General features: G+C 43.7%; 1 protein-coding gene across 1 annotated transcript in view; it reads right to left on the reverse strand.

The window, feature by feature from the left end:
* Positions 1-13,364, reverse strand: part of AOAH (acyloxyacyl hydrolase) — a 181,636-nt gene that overhangs the window by 38,254 nt on the left and 130,018 nt on the right. The window contains exon 14 of the mRNA XM_034644821.1: positions 12,283-12,365. Coding sequence (XP_034500712.1) covers positions 12,283-12,365 — 83 coding nt within the window. The remainder of the gene's footprint in view (positions 1-12,282; positions 12,366-13,364) is intronic.

Below are 13,364 nucleotides of genomic sequence, written 5' to 3' on the forward strand. Positions count from 1 at the left end.
CACAAGCAGGGGGAGTGGGAGAGGAAGAAGCAGGCTCACAGCGGAGGAGCCTGATGTGGGGCCTCGATCCCATAACGCCGGGATCACGCCCTGAGCCGAAGGCAGACGCTCAACCGCTGTGCCACCCAGGCGCCCCGACATTGTCCCTATTCTTGTGAAGCTTATAGTCAGGAAACAGATAATGAACATAAAGTGTTAGGATTCTGAGGAGCCCTGAAAAAAGTCATGTGAAGCTGTGTACTGAAAGAAAAGCAGGTGTTTCCTTTCTTGAAGTTCTAAGACAAGAACTTGTTAATTTCCAATAAAATATCTGATGCATTCTTGCACATGACTCAGAGAGAAATCGCTCGTTGAATGCCATCTTGGCTAAACTATCTGAATAGGACAGGGGCAGATCCAGGTTTCAAGTTCTGAAGCTTATATAATTTGGGGGGGTCCTCTTTAAGGAAAAGGACACAAAACATGAAAATGAGACCTGACACAAAGGGAAGCCACAGTGGAAAGAGACAAGGGTCTTAACCAATTGTGGTTAAATATCTTAAGTTGGCAAATTTTACAAACTCATGTGGTCACCAGGCTGGGGGGAGGGGCGTTGCCCTTCAGCTGCAGCCTCCTTAGCTTTATCACTCTGCCTCTTGGTGCTGCTTAGATGCCATGTGTGAAGTCCTGAGCATCGGCACTGGGTGGGACCTCCAAGAGTATGTGATCAGGCAGCCCACTTTACAGATGAGGCCCAGAGACAGAAAGAGACTTGGTCAATGTCCTTCAGCGAGTAAGCAGTAATCCATTTCAGATGCCAGTTTAACAACAGGCATTAGCAACGACTGAAATAGACCAGTTGGCTTTGAGTCTAGCTTGGGAGATATCAGAGGACAACAAAATGCTATCTTCACTGCTAGTTTGGTGGTACTCCTAATTCTGGTTTTCTTCTTCAATCAACCTGCTACTATTTACTTTTCACAGTAATCTGACCAGATTTCACAGCTGTATTCCATGGGCCAGACTGGGTGGAGTGTACTTACTCTATTGTACCCAGAACCAGAAACCTAAAAAGCATTATAGAGAGTATAAAATGTTCATGGAAAAGGCGTTGTCATACATGGACCTAAAGTAAATCTAATAATGTTTTTTTTAACTTTCATCAGATTTTAAATAATGCAGATTTGGCTCATATTTTTATAAGTGAGGAAGCATTTTGAAGAGTACGACTTGTATAAATCCAGTTAAAAAAAATCAGCCATGAGAAATTTAAATTCCTTCTTTTCTCTAAAAATGTTTGCTTGTGATAAGTAGAAACATTCAGACTAATACACTGACCTTGAGCTCAAAGTAGTAGGCATTTAATAATTGTTTGTTGTGACAGTTTCTGATGGTGTTTCTACTACTGAAAATGCTTTCAAATTCACAAGTGTGGTTCTGAATTTCTGTGACAAACTAGATAAATGATTCCCCCAAACGTATATTTTTAAAAGAATTTAACAGCCTTCCCAGCATGGCACTCATCTGCCTCCTAGTCTAAATACTTGATAAAGCTTCACAAATATTCTTCAGCCATGCTAAACGTCTCTCCTCCTCTTTCCCAAAGATATTTTGCCCTTGGAGCCTCTTTGCACTGAGTCACCATCTCCCTTTGCTTTCTGGATTCCTGTTTTTTTTTTTTTTTTTTCCCTGCAGGGCACTCTGCTCAAAGGTACGTCGTTGGTGAAGTTTTCCTGTCCTTCTCCAGGCAGAGGTGGATGCCTGTCACCTCCAGAGACCTCATCCTACCTCTCTTTTAGTGTCATTTCACAGGAACCATAGTTGTTCCCTTATTTGTCCCTCTTTTCCGTTTAGTTATGCTCTCCTTGAAGGCAGGGACTTTGTCCTGCTTATCTTTCTATTTCTAGCAGCTATTACAATATTGGAGAGGAAACAGAGGGAGTGGTGGGGGCAAAATCAAGTGGAAAATGAGAAGGAGGAAAGTAAAAGAGAAGACCAGAGGTAAAGGCACATCCCAGCAAGATTTGGAGCTGACGGAAAACCCAGCAAGTTCACGTAAGCTATCAGCACAAGTAGCAGTGGGCTTTCCCTAAGATGTCCCTTATCTCAAGCCCTAAATAAAAGGGATCTATTGGAAGGAGACCCCGTAGGACTGCAGGAACCCTTGACATTGACAATGACATGAAATAGTACAAGATATTTGCTTCTGAATTTGCCATCTGTAGGTGTGCAGATTCAAGAGGTACAGGATGGAAATCTTGACCTAACAGAAGAATGGAAAGCTCACACTCTTCACATTATGATCATTGCCAGGTGCTCTGCCTCAAACTAGACGAGCTGCATGGAACAAGGAGAAGCCAGAAAGGGCTGCAGAGATAAATCCTAAGAAATCGCTCCACTTGGATCAGGAAGTCTCCATTGTTTAATGATTCTTGGAGACTGAAAGCCTTGAAAGTATTAAAAAAGGGAATAAATCCTCCTAATTAAAAGGAGGGAAATGTGTCCCACTATATGAAATGTGTCAGATTGAAATGTTTTTCTTTCAAAAGTTTCTATTATAATCAAACATTGCATCTTGGAGATACATTTGGTCCTTAGGAGAAATAGCAGGTTTTGATATCTGCAGGCACTGAGCCTATTCTGGATTTATTTTTTAGATCAAGCATCTCAAAAATTGGTATTAAAATTGGGCTTTATTGCTGTGAGCACACTGGATCATGGCTCCCAAACAGAAATGTCCTAGTTGTTTTGTTATAAATAATTTCTGTCATCTCTTCTCAACATTTTGGGTTGAGACCAAAAACTTGTCCCAGGCGTTGGGTTCACTAAATACTTTCCTGAGGGCCTACTTCCACTTGGCAAGGCAACTTCTTTGCTTCTCTCCAAGACTCTGTAGCTTTTAAAAAATTGTCCAAAAATTTTCATTTTGAAGCGATTTCCAGAAAGTTGCAATCATTTACAAAGATTGAAATAATTTATAAAAAGGTACAAAAATAGACCAAAGGATTTGCACCTTCCCTTAACCCAAATCCCCTAAGTGGGAACATCTCTCACAACCCTAGTACCATGACCAACATCAAGGACTTCACATTGGTACAGGCCTATTGTCTCATCTATAGACCTGTTCAGATTTCACTGATCATCCCACTGGAGGGTCAGCCCAACTCAGACCCAACACTTTCTGGGTCAGTCCAACTCAGGATCACCTACTGCATTCAGTCTCGTGTCAGTTTAGTCTCTTTTAATCTGGACTAATTCTTCAGTGTTTTTTGAGCTTGACACTTTTGAAGGGTACTGACCAATTATTTTATAGAGTGTCCTTCGAATTTGGGTTTTTCTTATGCTTCCTCCTGATTAAATTCAGGTTATGCATTTTTGTCCAGAACACAATAGCAGATGCTCAGTTAGCTAGTGAAAGGTACAAAATCTCTTTTGTTGGAGAACAGAGATCACGAGGCGGGGTGGTGGTGGTAATGAAAATAATAAGTTCTTGCATGTATCATTGAATTCAGCGAAGCCTGGATTAATACTCATTTATAGTTTGTTTCTTCATTCTTCTTTTACTTTTTTTCTTGCCTATCCCTTTCTGAGAGGACCACTTTTGATAAAGAGGGAAGGCTGGCACAGAATGCAGCGTCGGGGTGTCTAATTCTGATCACCTAACTCTCCAGGGCAGGTGTTGGTTGTTCTAGACAGTGAAGTAAAGATAGTAAGGATGTAGTAAAGATGGTGGCTTTAGAGGCCAGACTCCGAAAGGGGGGACAACATGGTGTGACTGGGAGCAGGGCAGACATGTTCTGACATGGCTGGTATGATTCAGATCCAGGCTTGAGCTCTACCACTGACAAGCTAATGGATCATTAATCACCTAAGTTGTTAAACCTATCCAAGCCCCAGTGTCCTCACCTGTAAAATAGGGTTGCTTTGTGGATCACATGGGGACAGAATATGTAAAGTACTTAGCATAGTGTCTGGGTGAGAGAAGGTACCTTTCGTGAACTGAATATTTGTGTCCCTCTAAAATTCACGTTGAAATCAAAACCCCATTGTGAAGGTATTTGGCGGTGGGGCTTTTGAAAGGAAATCAGGTCTGAAGGATGGAGTTCTCATGAGTAGAACTGGTGCCCTTTCAGAAAAGGCAGAGAGCTAGTGTGCTTTCTTTCTGCCATGTCACAAGAGGAGACGACAAGAAGTCAGCCCCGGCGAGGGCTCCCACCCAGAACCGGCACTCTGATCTCAGACTTCCAGCCTCTGAAACTCTCAGAAATGGATTTCTGTTGTTTATAAGCCACTCAGGCTGTGGGGTTTTTTGTTAAAGCTGTCTGAAGCAGGCAGTACTTATTATTTTTTTTTAAAGATTTTATTTATTCATTCAACAGAGATAGAGACAGCCAGCGAGAGAGGGAACACAAGCAGGGGGAGTGGGAGAGGAAGAAAAGCTCATAGCGGAAGAGCCTGATGTGGGGCTCGATCCCAGAACGCTGGGATCACACCCTGAGCCGAAGGCAGACGCTTAACCGCTGTGCCACCCAGGTGCCCCAACAGGCAGTACTTATTATTAGCTAAAATCCATAAAAGTAATAATAGTACTAGCCTCACACAATTCTCCATGATGGAGACTAGGGCCCTGGCCAACTGTCCTGGACTGTATTCCCCACTAGAATATGTGATTAGCTGCCAAGGCTCTGAGGGGACATTGGTGTGTTCTTTCTGGCTTGGAGTAAGGCCTGACTCGTGGTGTTTCTGTGTCCCAGGCAAGCTCCTTCGACAGGTCTTCTGCTTGTTGAGGAAGCAAACTCCTTCCTGGCACATCTCTTTAAGCCCAACAGCAGGATGGACGGCTCCCTCACATCCACTCTTGTTAGAACATCTCCCAGAGATGTCTTCTCTCCTCCTGCTTCTCAGCCAGGGCCCAGTCACCTTGCAGGAGCTCTTCCCCACTTTGGCACCTTCTGACGCATTGTGCATGGAAGTCCTAGTTCTACTTTTCCTTGCACAGTTCCTAGCCCCTTAGACTTGGGAGGGGGGCCAGGTCTCTAAACCCATAGTATACCTGGAGGGGAGGCCACTGCTCAGCTCCAACCGACTCTTGCCAGGCAGGAGTGTGGCTGTGTTGCCAGGGCTCCTGATTTTTGGAGAGAAATAAAAATTGGATTTTTGCGTAAAAGCTCTCAAGTTTTAAATATCAGCAACAAATCCAATTAAAAACAAAACACTTAAACATGGAGTGAGCCTGAAGATTGAAGTCCGATTTAAAATTTCAGAGTCATAGAGTTGGGTGAAGGTTGAGATTATGTGGTTGAAGCCCTTTATTTTACACACAAGGACACTGAGGCTCAGAATGGGGAGGGATTCATTGAGGCTCTGGAGCCAGCCAGTGAGGGGTCAGGGCTGGAAGGTGGTCATGCATGCATTAATGTTTAGTCTTTTTATCCTCTGTGCCCATTAGAGTGTCTAGTGCTCAGAAATATCAGCAGAGAAAATGAAGGCATAGAGATGAATTTAGGGCTCATCTCTCCCCCGACTTTCCACTGGAGAGCAACAGGAATGAGTTGCACTGTACTGCGGAACACGAATAAGGTGATTTTCTTTACTGGTAATCTCGTGGGGTTCATCTCAGGGCAGTGATGTGTAGAAGGAATAGTTGAACAGCCATCAGGAGGGAGCCCAGGACAGAGCTCATAGCCGTCATGGACACGCAGTTCCCTGCTCTCCTCTTCCCCCTTCTCCCCTCCATCGGCTTCTGCTCCAGGGCCCCCCTCCTCGATCTGCCCAAGAATCTCTTCCTTCACCCCTTTGCTCCCCACATCTCCACCTCCCGCTTAGCTTTCCCAGCACTTTACCATGAAGATGGCCTGAACACAAATTTTATTTGCTGCCCTGAATTTTGTCCCTTTTCTCTAGTTTCTCCAGTCTGCTAGATTCTCTCCCATTCTCTAGATGGTTTAACACAAGCCTAAAGAAGGGGCCCAGCAAGAAGTTCTTGGAGTGAGGGACCATGGGGAGAAAGTGGGGGTTCAAACTCAAATCTGGTTTGCAGCCAAGGGATTGAGGCGGGGTTGGGTAGGTGAGGCTGGCACACATGCACTTTGGCCAGGTGTTAAAACCCTCCGTGTTTCTTATCTATGCGCTTCGGGCTAGTCCCCTGCTCCCACTCCTGGTGAGTGGGTGAGCGCCCAGGTGTGCAGAGAGGGGTGGCCTCACACCATATGGGAGATTGGGCCTGGAGAAAAAAATTCTTGTAGGCACTTTTGACTTTCTGAAAACAAAACAACCTCAAAGAGGTGTTTACACTAAGGTTTTGCTACCCCTGCAAAAACAAAATGAGGAAAGCTGCCAGTGAAAAGGACATTCCAAGCTAGTGAAGTCTCCTTTGGAGACCCCGAAACCAGTCCATCAGAGTGCCCTCCTTAGTGGGCTGTGTGCTGCTGGCCACGGGGGTTCAGGGGCTGTGATCTGCTTGCCTTTTAAAGCAGCTGAGTTTTGTTTATTTTAGAAGTGGGTAGTCATGCATTTTTATTTACTTAAAAATACATATTGAATAGCTCTTTAACAATTGTTTTTCTTCTACCCTTTGTTTTAAAAATGAAGTGTAATCCTGCCAATGGTGGTTTTTGCCCACAGTGGAGGTATTCAGGTTGGCAAAGGATTACTGTGTGTGCTTTTCTTCTCTTCAAAGGCTGAACGTAACTGCTGAAAGGTATTTGGGCTTAAAAGAGAGTGTGTCGGGTTGACAAGTCCCTACTACGTGCGTCAGAGGCTGAGCTCAGTGCTAGGAGTACAAATATGGGTCCCCTGGGGGCTCGAGCTCACTGTTACAATGGAAAGTTAGACTTGAAGCAAGAAATTCAGCTACAAGCCAAGTAAAGGGTGACAGCAGAGGCAGCAACAAAGGGCTTGTGTGATGGGGCGGGAGGTTGGCTCTGCTGGATGTGTGAATGGGGGGGCAAAGAGGTCAGGCAAGGACAGTGAGGGCTGAATAAAAGCTAGCATTCACTGAGTCTTCACTGAGCACAAAGCCCTGAGGCCCAATACCAAGGCTCCCCAAAATGGAACATGCAGCACGGGTATGGGAGGTGGTTTGGGGTCCGTGACTGCCTCGCCGGACTCCCAGCTGGATACTGACTGGCATGCACACTTGCAGGTCTAGCCTCTGAGAGGTGATCATCTTCGAAACCCCTCAGCTGTTTCTCTTTCTTGTAGCATGTTCTAGAGCTCCCAACTCAGCCAGTCGAGGCTTGATCTTCAGCCTCTCCCACCCCACAGCTTCCATCCCTTGCCCCAACCGTCCTCAGAGGTCCTCAGCTGCCTCATCCTTAGCTCGTACTCCCCTCCACCCCCATCCTGCCCTCGCTCTGCTTTCCTCCAGCCTTGCAAGGGGAGCCCTAGCCTGCCACCCAGGCTGCACTCAGCTCCCATTCCCCAGGGCTCCCTCGCACTCCACCCATTTCTCCTCTGGCCTCGGCCCCAGCTCCCCTCGGCCAATCCCAGACCTGCTGCTTATNCTCATCCTTAGCTCGTACTCCCCTCCACCCCCATCCTGCCCTCGCCCTGCTTTCCTCCAGCCTTGCAAGGGGAGCCCTAGCCTGCCACCCAGGCTGCACTCAGCTCCCATTCCCCAGGGCTCCCTCGCACTCCACCCATTTCTCCTCTGGCCTCGGCCCCAGCTCCCCTCGGCCAATCCCAGACCTGCTGCTTATCGGGCTCCATCGTTCCCATGCCTATCCTCAACCCGACCTTTTCCTCCTAAAGGGAGCCCTCTTTTTCTGTCAAATTCTCGGGGTCCAGCCAGCTGTCCCTCCCCCATTCCCATTACCTCCCTGCCCACTGCTGTCTCAAGAGGCCTGGAGACCCAACCTCAGATGCCCCCTCTTTCGGTCCTTGCACTGTGGGAGCAATAGGCCTTCCCATAATGGATATGTGTCTTTTAAATGTATTTTTGTATTTTCAAATCTACTTGGTTTTTTTAAAGATTTTATTTATTTATTTGATAGAGCACAAGTAGGCAGAGCTGCAGACAGAGGGGAAGGCAGACCGGGAGGAGAAGCAAACTTCCTGCTGAGCAGAGAGCCTGATGGGGGGAGGGCTTGATCCCATGACCCTGGGATCATGACCTGAGCCACAGGCAGAGGCTTAACCATCTGAGCCATCCAGGCGCCCCTTAAATCTACTTATTTTTTTAAAGAAACTCTTTACACTGAAAAAGTGACTGATTTTTAAAAAAATGCTGAGGAAATAATAGGACAGGTGGTAGGTGCAGTTAGCAATGATGATGGACATTGAGGAAACACTGCATTTTTCCTATTCAACTTTATAATAGCCCTATGAAGTTCAGGTATGGCCTGTTATTATCCCTACTGTGCGAAGTGAGCCCCATCTGGGGTTTGTGATGAATTCCACAATGTCACGTGATATAGTTTAAAAACAGGGTTTTTTTTTGTTTTTTTGTTTTTTTAAATTGGCTTTATTGGGGAAGGGCAAACTTACGAGGCAGGGTTTGCTCCTGGAACCCCATAATCAGACTGACTTTGGGTGCAGCCTTTCCCCCAGCAAAATAGGGTGAAGGCAGCCCACTGGAGCTAGCTTGTTGTCTAGGCAACCCAGAATGACATCCCAGGTCACCTTTGACAGTTGTGTTCATAGAACCATGACCCCCATTTTATAGATGCAGAGACAGGTCAGAGAAATTAAACAATCTGTCCCAGTCACACACCCATTCCAGGGCCTAAATTCACAACCAGTCTACTAGTTTACACGGCAAGGAAAAGAGAAGATTTTATAAAGTAACTAGAAGGGGAAACCTCTGTTGTCTGTTCTCTGGGCCTTCCTTTGAGTCTCTGAGAAGTGAGGTGACATTGTGTGAGGAGCCTGCCAACCATGAGGGGTTTTGACCCTTTCCCCCTTCACTAGGGGGCCCCTCCTCCACCTGGGGCCCTTGGGGCAAGATGGAAGCTGTAGGAGGCCTCTGTGAATTATCTCCTTTCCTGACTTTAGTAAAGATTTAGCAGGAAGCTTGCTGTGCCTAATCCCTGTGCTGGAGAATTGGTACCCAAATTAAAGATGACTTTGACATTTTACATTTTAAAATGCTTTACAATCACTGGCAATCACTGGATCAGTGGTTCACAGTAGAGGGATCTATAGATGTTTTCCAGATCTTGTATATAAACATCAAGATGAAAATAAGAGCTGTTTCTTTAATTCTTACTGTTACAGTTTTTAAGAAAGTCTTTAATATTCTATTCAACTCTTCCTTCTCTTTCTCCTTTCTGTCTCTCTCCACCCGCCCCTCTCCCACTGGTTCTGAAGCGTAAGTGTAGCCATAAATATGCAGGGCATAGATGGCTGACTTTTCCTATATCCAATAAACACCTTGGGGAGTAATTGAAATAACTTGGCACGGCTAGTCAGGTTACATGCTGCATAATATCAAAAGAAAACCCACAGTGAGGAAAAGCAATCGCAAAGAGGAAGAAGGGCTGGAAATAAACCCAGAACATTAAATAATGAGTAATTATGATAAACTAAAACAACAGCAGCAACAGCAATAAAAACCCTCTTAGAATTGCAGCCTTAGAAAGAGTCAAGAAGCATCTTCAAAGAAGTTATACTAGACAAAGTATACATTCTAGATATTTCTAAGAATTGCAAATTTCAAGAAAAGGAAGAAGCTCATCACCCCCCCCCCAATACTCCAGTACTTATTCATTAGACGTCTGTCTGACAGAAGGCACAGGTTTTGATCCCATTCTGACATGCGTGTTTTTTCATGATTCGGCTTCCCTCCCATCTCTTTTTTCCTGTTTTATCTCCACGATCTGAATTTTAAAGGAATGCTGTCAAGACAGCATACCACAAAAGGGAGAAACGTCTACTACAAATTGTACTTTGTACTTTTTGGAGTACCTTCCTTTGGTCTTTTTGATTTTACAAAAGATCTCTGTATTCGTCGTGGGTAGAAAGTAATGTTGAGCTGACAGGTCTGGGTCTTGTGAGGGAGGGAAATGCTGGTGTCCTAGGAACAGGGAGAGAGCGGCATACAGCCTGCGTTTCTGGCAGAATCCTATTGCTTATTCTTGCCCTCACGTGACACCCTTGGCTACAGGATCTTGGGCAAGCCCTTCACTGTTCCTACATTCAATTTCTTTCTAGTTTTGTTTTGTTTTGTTTTTTTCTTAAAGGTTATTTCTATGTAAAAAGAAAATCTTCAGGAAATATAAAAGTAAAAAAAAAAAAGAAAGGAAGTGATCATCCATAATTTATCAAACATAGTGATTTTGGTGTATTTTCTAGCGATCTTATGCACATCTAGTTTCTCCTTTTATTTTTAAAAATATAGTTGAAATTAAGCTATACTGTCCAACTTTATATCCTGATTTTTCTTTTGGCAGTGTTTTGTTTTTCTTTTTCTTTTTTTTTTTTTTTAAAGATTTTATTTATTTATTCGACAGAGATAGAGACAGCCAGCGAGAGAGGGAACACAAGCAGGGGGAGTGGGAGAGGAAGAAGCAGGCTCACAGCGGAGGAGCCTGATGTGGGGCTCGATCCCATAACGCCGGGATCACGCCCTGAGCCGAAGGCAGACACTTAACTGCTGTGCCACCCAGGTGCCCCCTGTTTTTCTAAATAAAAATATATGGACTCTGAACCACCATTTTCTAGAGCTGCGTGATATTCAACACGGGTATTTTCATTCTTTGTTTTTTATAGTCTCCATTGACAGAGAGCCTTTGACACCACTGGGGCTGTTTGATTATCTCACTGAAGGAAAAGAGAAAGTGCAGGGGCTGCAGCTCACTTCATATCTATGATGATTCATAGCCAGGTTCAATTCTAACTTTCTGCTACATTGTCCAATATGTTCGTATGCAGAGAGGTGAGACCAGTCTCTTTCTGTAGATCACCTCAGAGCACAGACCAATGACTGGAGTACCTTTGTTGGTGTCTGATTGTAGTGAGACAAGCTGGCTACAAATTCTGGCCCTGCCACTCTCTGTCTGTGATCTCAGGTATTCTCTGTATGTCTCTGTTTTCTCAGCTGTAACAGTGTGCATATCATGATAATCCCTCAATTCCGAGAAATACAGTTTAACACGTTTGATATTAGGTTGAGTGCTATAATCAACTAGTACATTGTAATTCTTCCTTCCTTTTTCCTCCTTCAACACCCCCTAGAGCTATTACAATCAGTGGTATCTTAGAACTGAAGAAATATAGTAATACTTGCCTCACAGTTTGTTGAAAAAAATCAGCTGAAATATTACACGTAAAATATTTTTAGCACTTAGTAAGAGAGCAATAAATAGCAGAAACTTACATTGTTCTTGGAATAGCAGAATATTCTGTGTAGAATATTTATTATAAGACATACATTATTTGCAGGTCATATACTTAGTTAAAACTTGAACTGCTTGGAAAATGTCTTAGCACTCTTATTAATTAGAGATGGCACGGGGATGGCAAATAGGTTTAACTTTATGCGCCAAGTCTAATCTGCTCACGATGATTGTCAGACGTGCTGGGTTGTGTGAACTGCTGAGGCGGAATCTGGGTGTAGCCGACAAGAGCGCCAAGGCTGATTAGTAACATCTTAGGGAGATGGAGTGGAAACACACACCCTAAGTGTCTGCCATCTCTGCATTATGGTGGCACAAAACATTACTTGGCAAGTCATTCAGCATTAGCCAGACACTGGTTTCTCAATGAGGAGTCTCACTGAGATCTTGTGGCAAAGGACTGCCTTTGGGTCCAAGGTGGGAGCTGAGAACCACATTGGTAAGAAGCAAGCCCAGAGCACACTCATGTTCCGGTAAACATGGGAAGATGACGGAGACCTGCCAGTCTCCACAGCACTCTGAAAACGCATTCTTTTCCTTAATGGCTTTGGGGATTTCAGCCACAATGACTTAGCCATTTTTCTTAAAACTCCAACCCCAATAGAAATGTGGGAGACTTTGCACAGAGGAGATAGAGCCTTTGCAATCACTTTGATTTTGCTCAGACCTTGTTCTGCTAATGCTCGCTTAAGTCTTGCCTCCTGAACTTTGAATGCCCTGCACCTTGGCCTTTCTAGAACTTGGCTGGGGGAGGATTGACCTCATCTTGTTCTTGTTCTCCTCTGCTGTGGGTAAGATGCTGTAATCCCAGGGCCCTTCTATAGAGAGGGTCCCGGAGCTGGGAAAAGGGGATTATTCATTTTATTATGTGGCCCTTGTTATCTAACTCGCAGCTTTTGTGACACTTATGAAACAAAATCAATCATTAAAGGCACACTGCTGAAGGCTTAAGTGGAAAGCTACATACCATTTCTTGAAATATTCTGGTAGTCTCTGTGATTGCAGTGATTTCTTTTCCGTAATTGACGGTAAATAGAGTTTTCTTTAATTCTGAAATAAATATATACGTGCATATTTAATATCAGGACACTCACATGATGAAGTTCAAAAAACAGGATTTTGTTATGATTTTTCAAAATGGGTGGTTCAAATGAACTGAGAAAAATCAATTTTCTGCAGGCGTTTTCTCTAAACTGTCAATGAGTTACTAAGAGTTGTTACAAGAAGCAATCCTATAAAATGGGTTGCATCAGTGTAGTAAGATTAAACTTCTTCTTTTTGTGAAGACCTCCAGAATCATCCTTTTCTTTTCTTTTCTTTTTTTTAAAAATTTCAGGCTTTGGTCATGTCCCAAAACCCCAATAATTATTTTATTAATAAAAAAACCCAAACAAACCCAACTATGCAGAATAAACTTTTCAAAGTTGAGTTTTTAAATCATCATCAAATTCAGTTAATTGATGGGTAAAAATGTAGTTTTGTTTAAACCCCATACGCAGAGTCATCCCTTTCTAAACTTTTTACCAAGAGCTGCTATAAGTTTCTTGAGCAATTGGTCATCTTTAACAAATGTGGTTATTTTTTAAAAAATTTTATTAAGTTTTAAATTTTAATTCCAGTAAATATGTAGTGTTAATTAGTTTCAGGTGTGCAATATAGTGACTCAACAATTCTATACATTGTTCAGTCATTTTGAACCTGACCTTATACCCTTTCTTCTTTTGGTTCACAGCTATGAATCTGTGGCAGACACTCTTGTTGATCTTCAGATCCATCTCTTCCCTTCATCCATTTTAATGGAAGTTTTAGTAGGGTATGATGATGCCATATGGTGACTGCTTACCCAGCTTCCCTTGCAGCTGCAAGTGGCCACTTCACTCATTTCTGGACAATGAGGTAGAGGTATCCAATTTCTGGGAACANTGGTGACTGCTTACCCAGCTTCCCTTGCAGCTGCAAGTGGCCACTTCACTCATTTCTGGACAATGAGGTAGAAGTATCCAATTTCTGGGAACATTTCTTTCTTTCTTTCTTTTTCTTTCTTTCTTT

Source organism: Ailuropoda melanoleuca, chromosome 1 (genome assembly GCF_002007445.2).
Source record: "Ailuropoda melanoleuca isolate Jingjing chromosome 1, ASM200744v2, whole genome shotgun sequence".
NCBI classification, from domain to species: domain Eukaryota; kingdom Metazoa; phylum Chordata; class Mammalia; order Carnivora; family Ursidae; genus Ailuropoda; species Ailuropoda melanoleuca.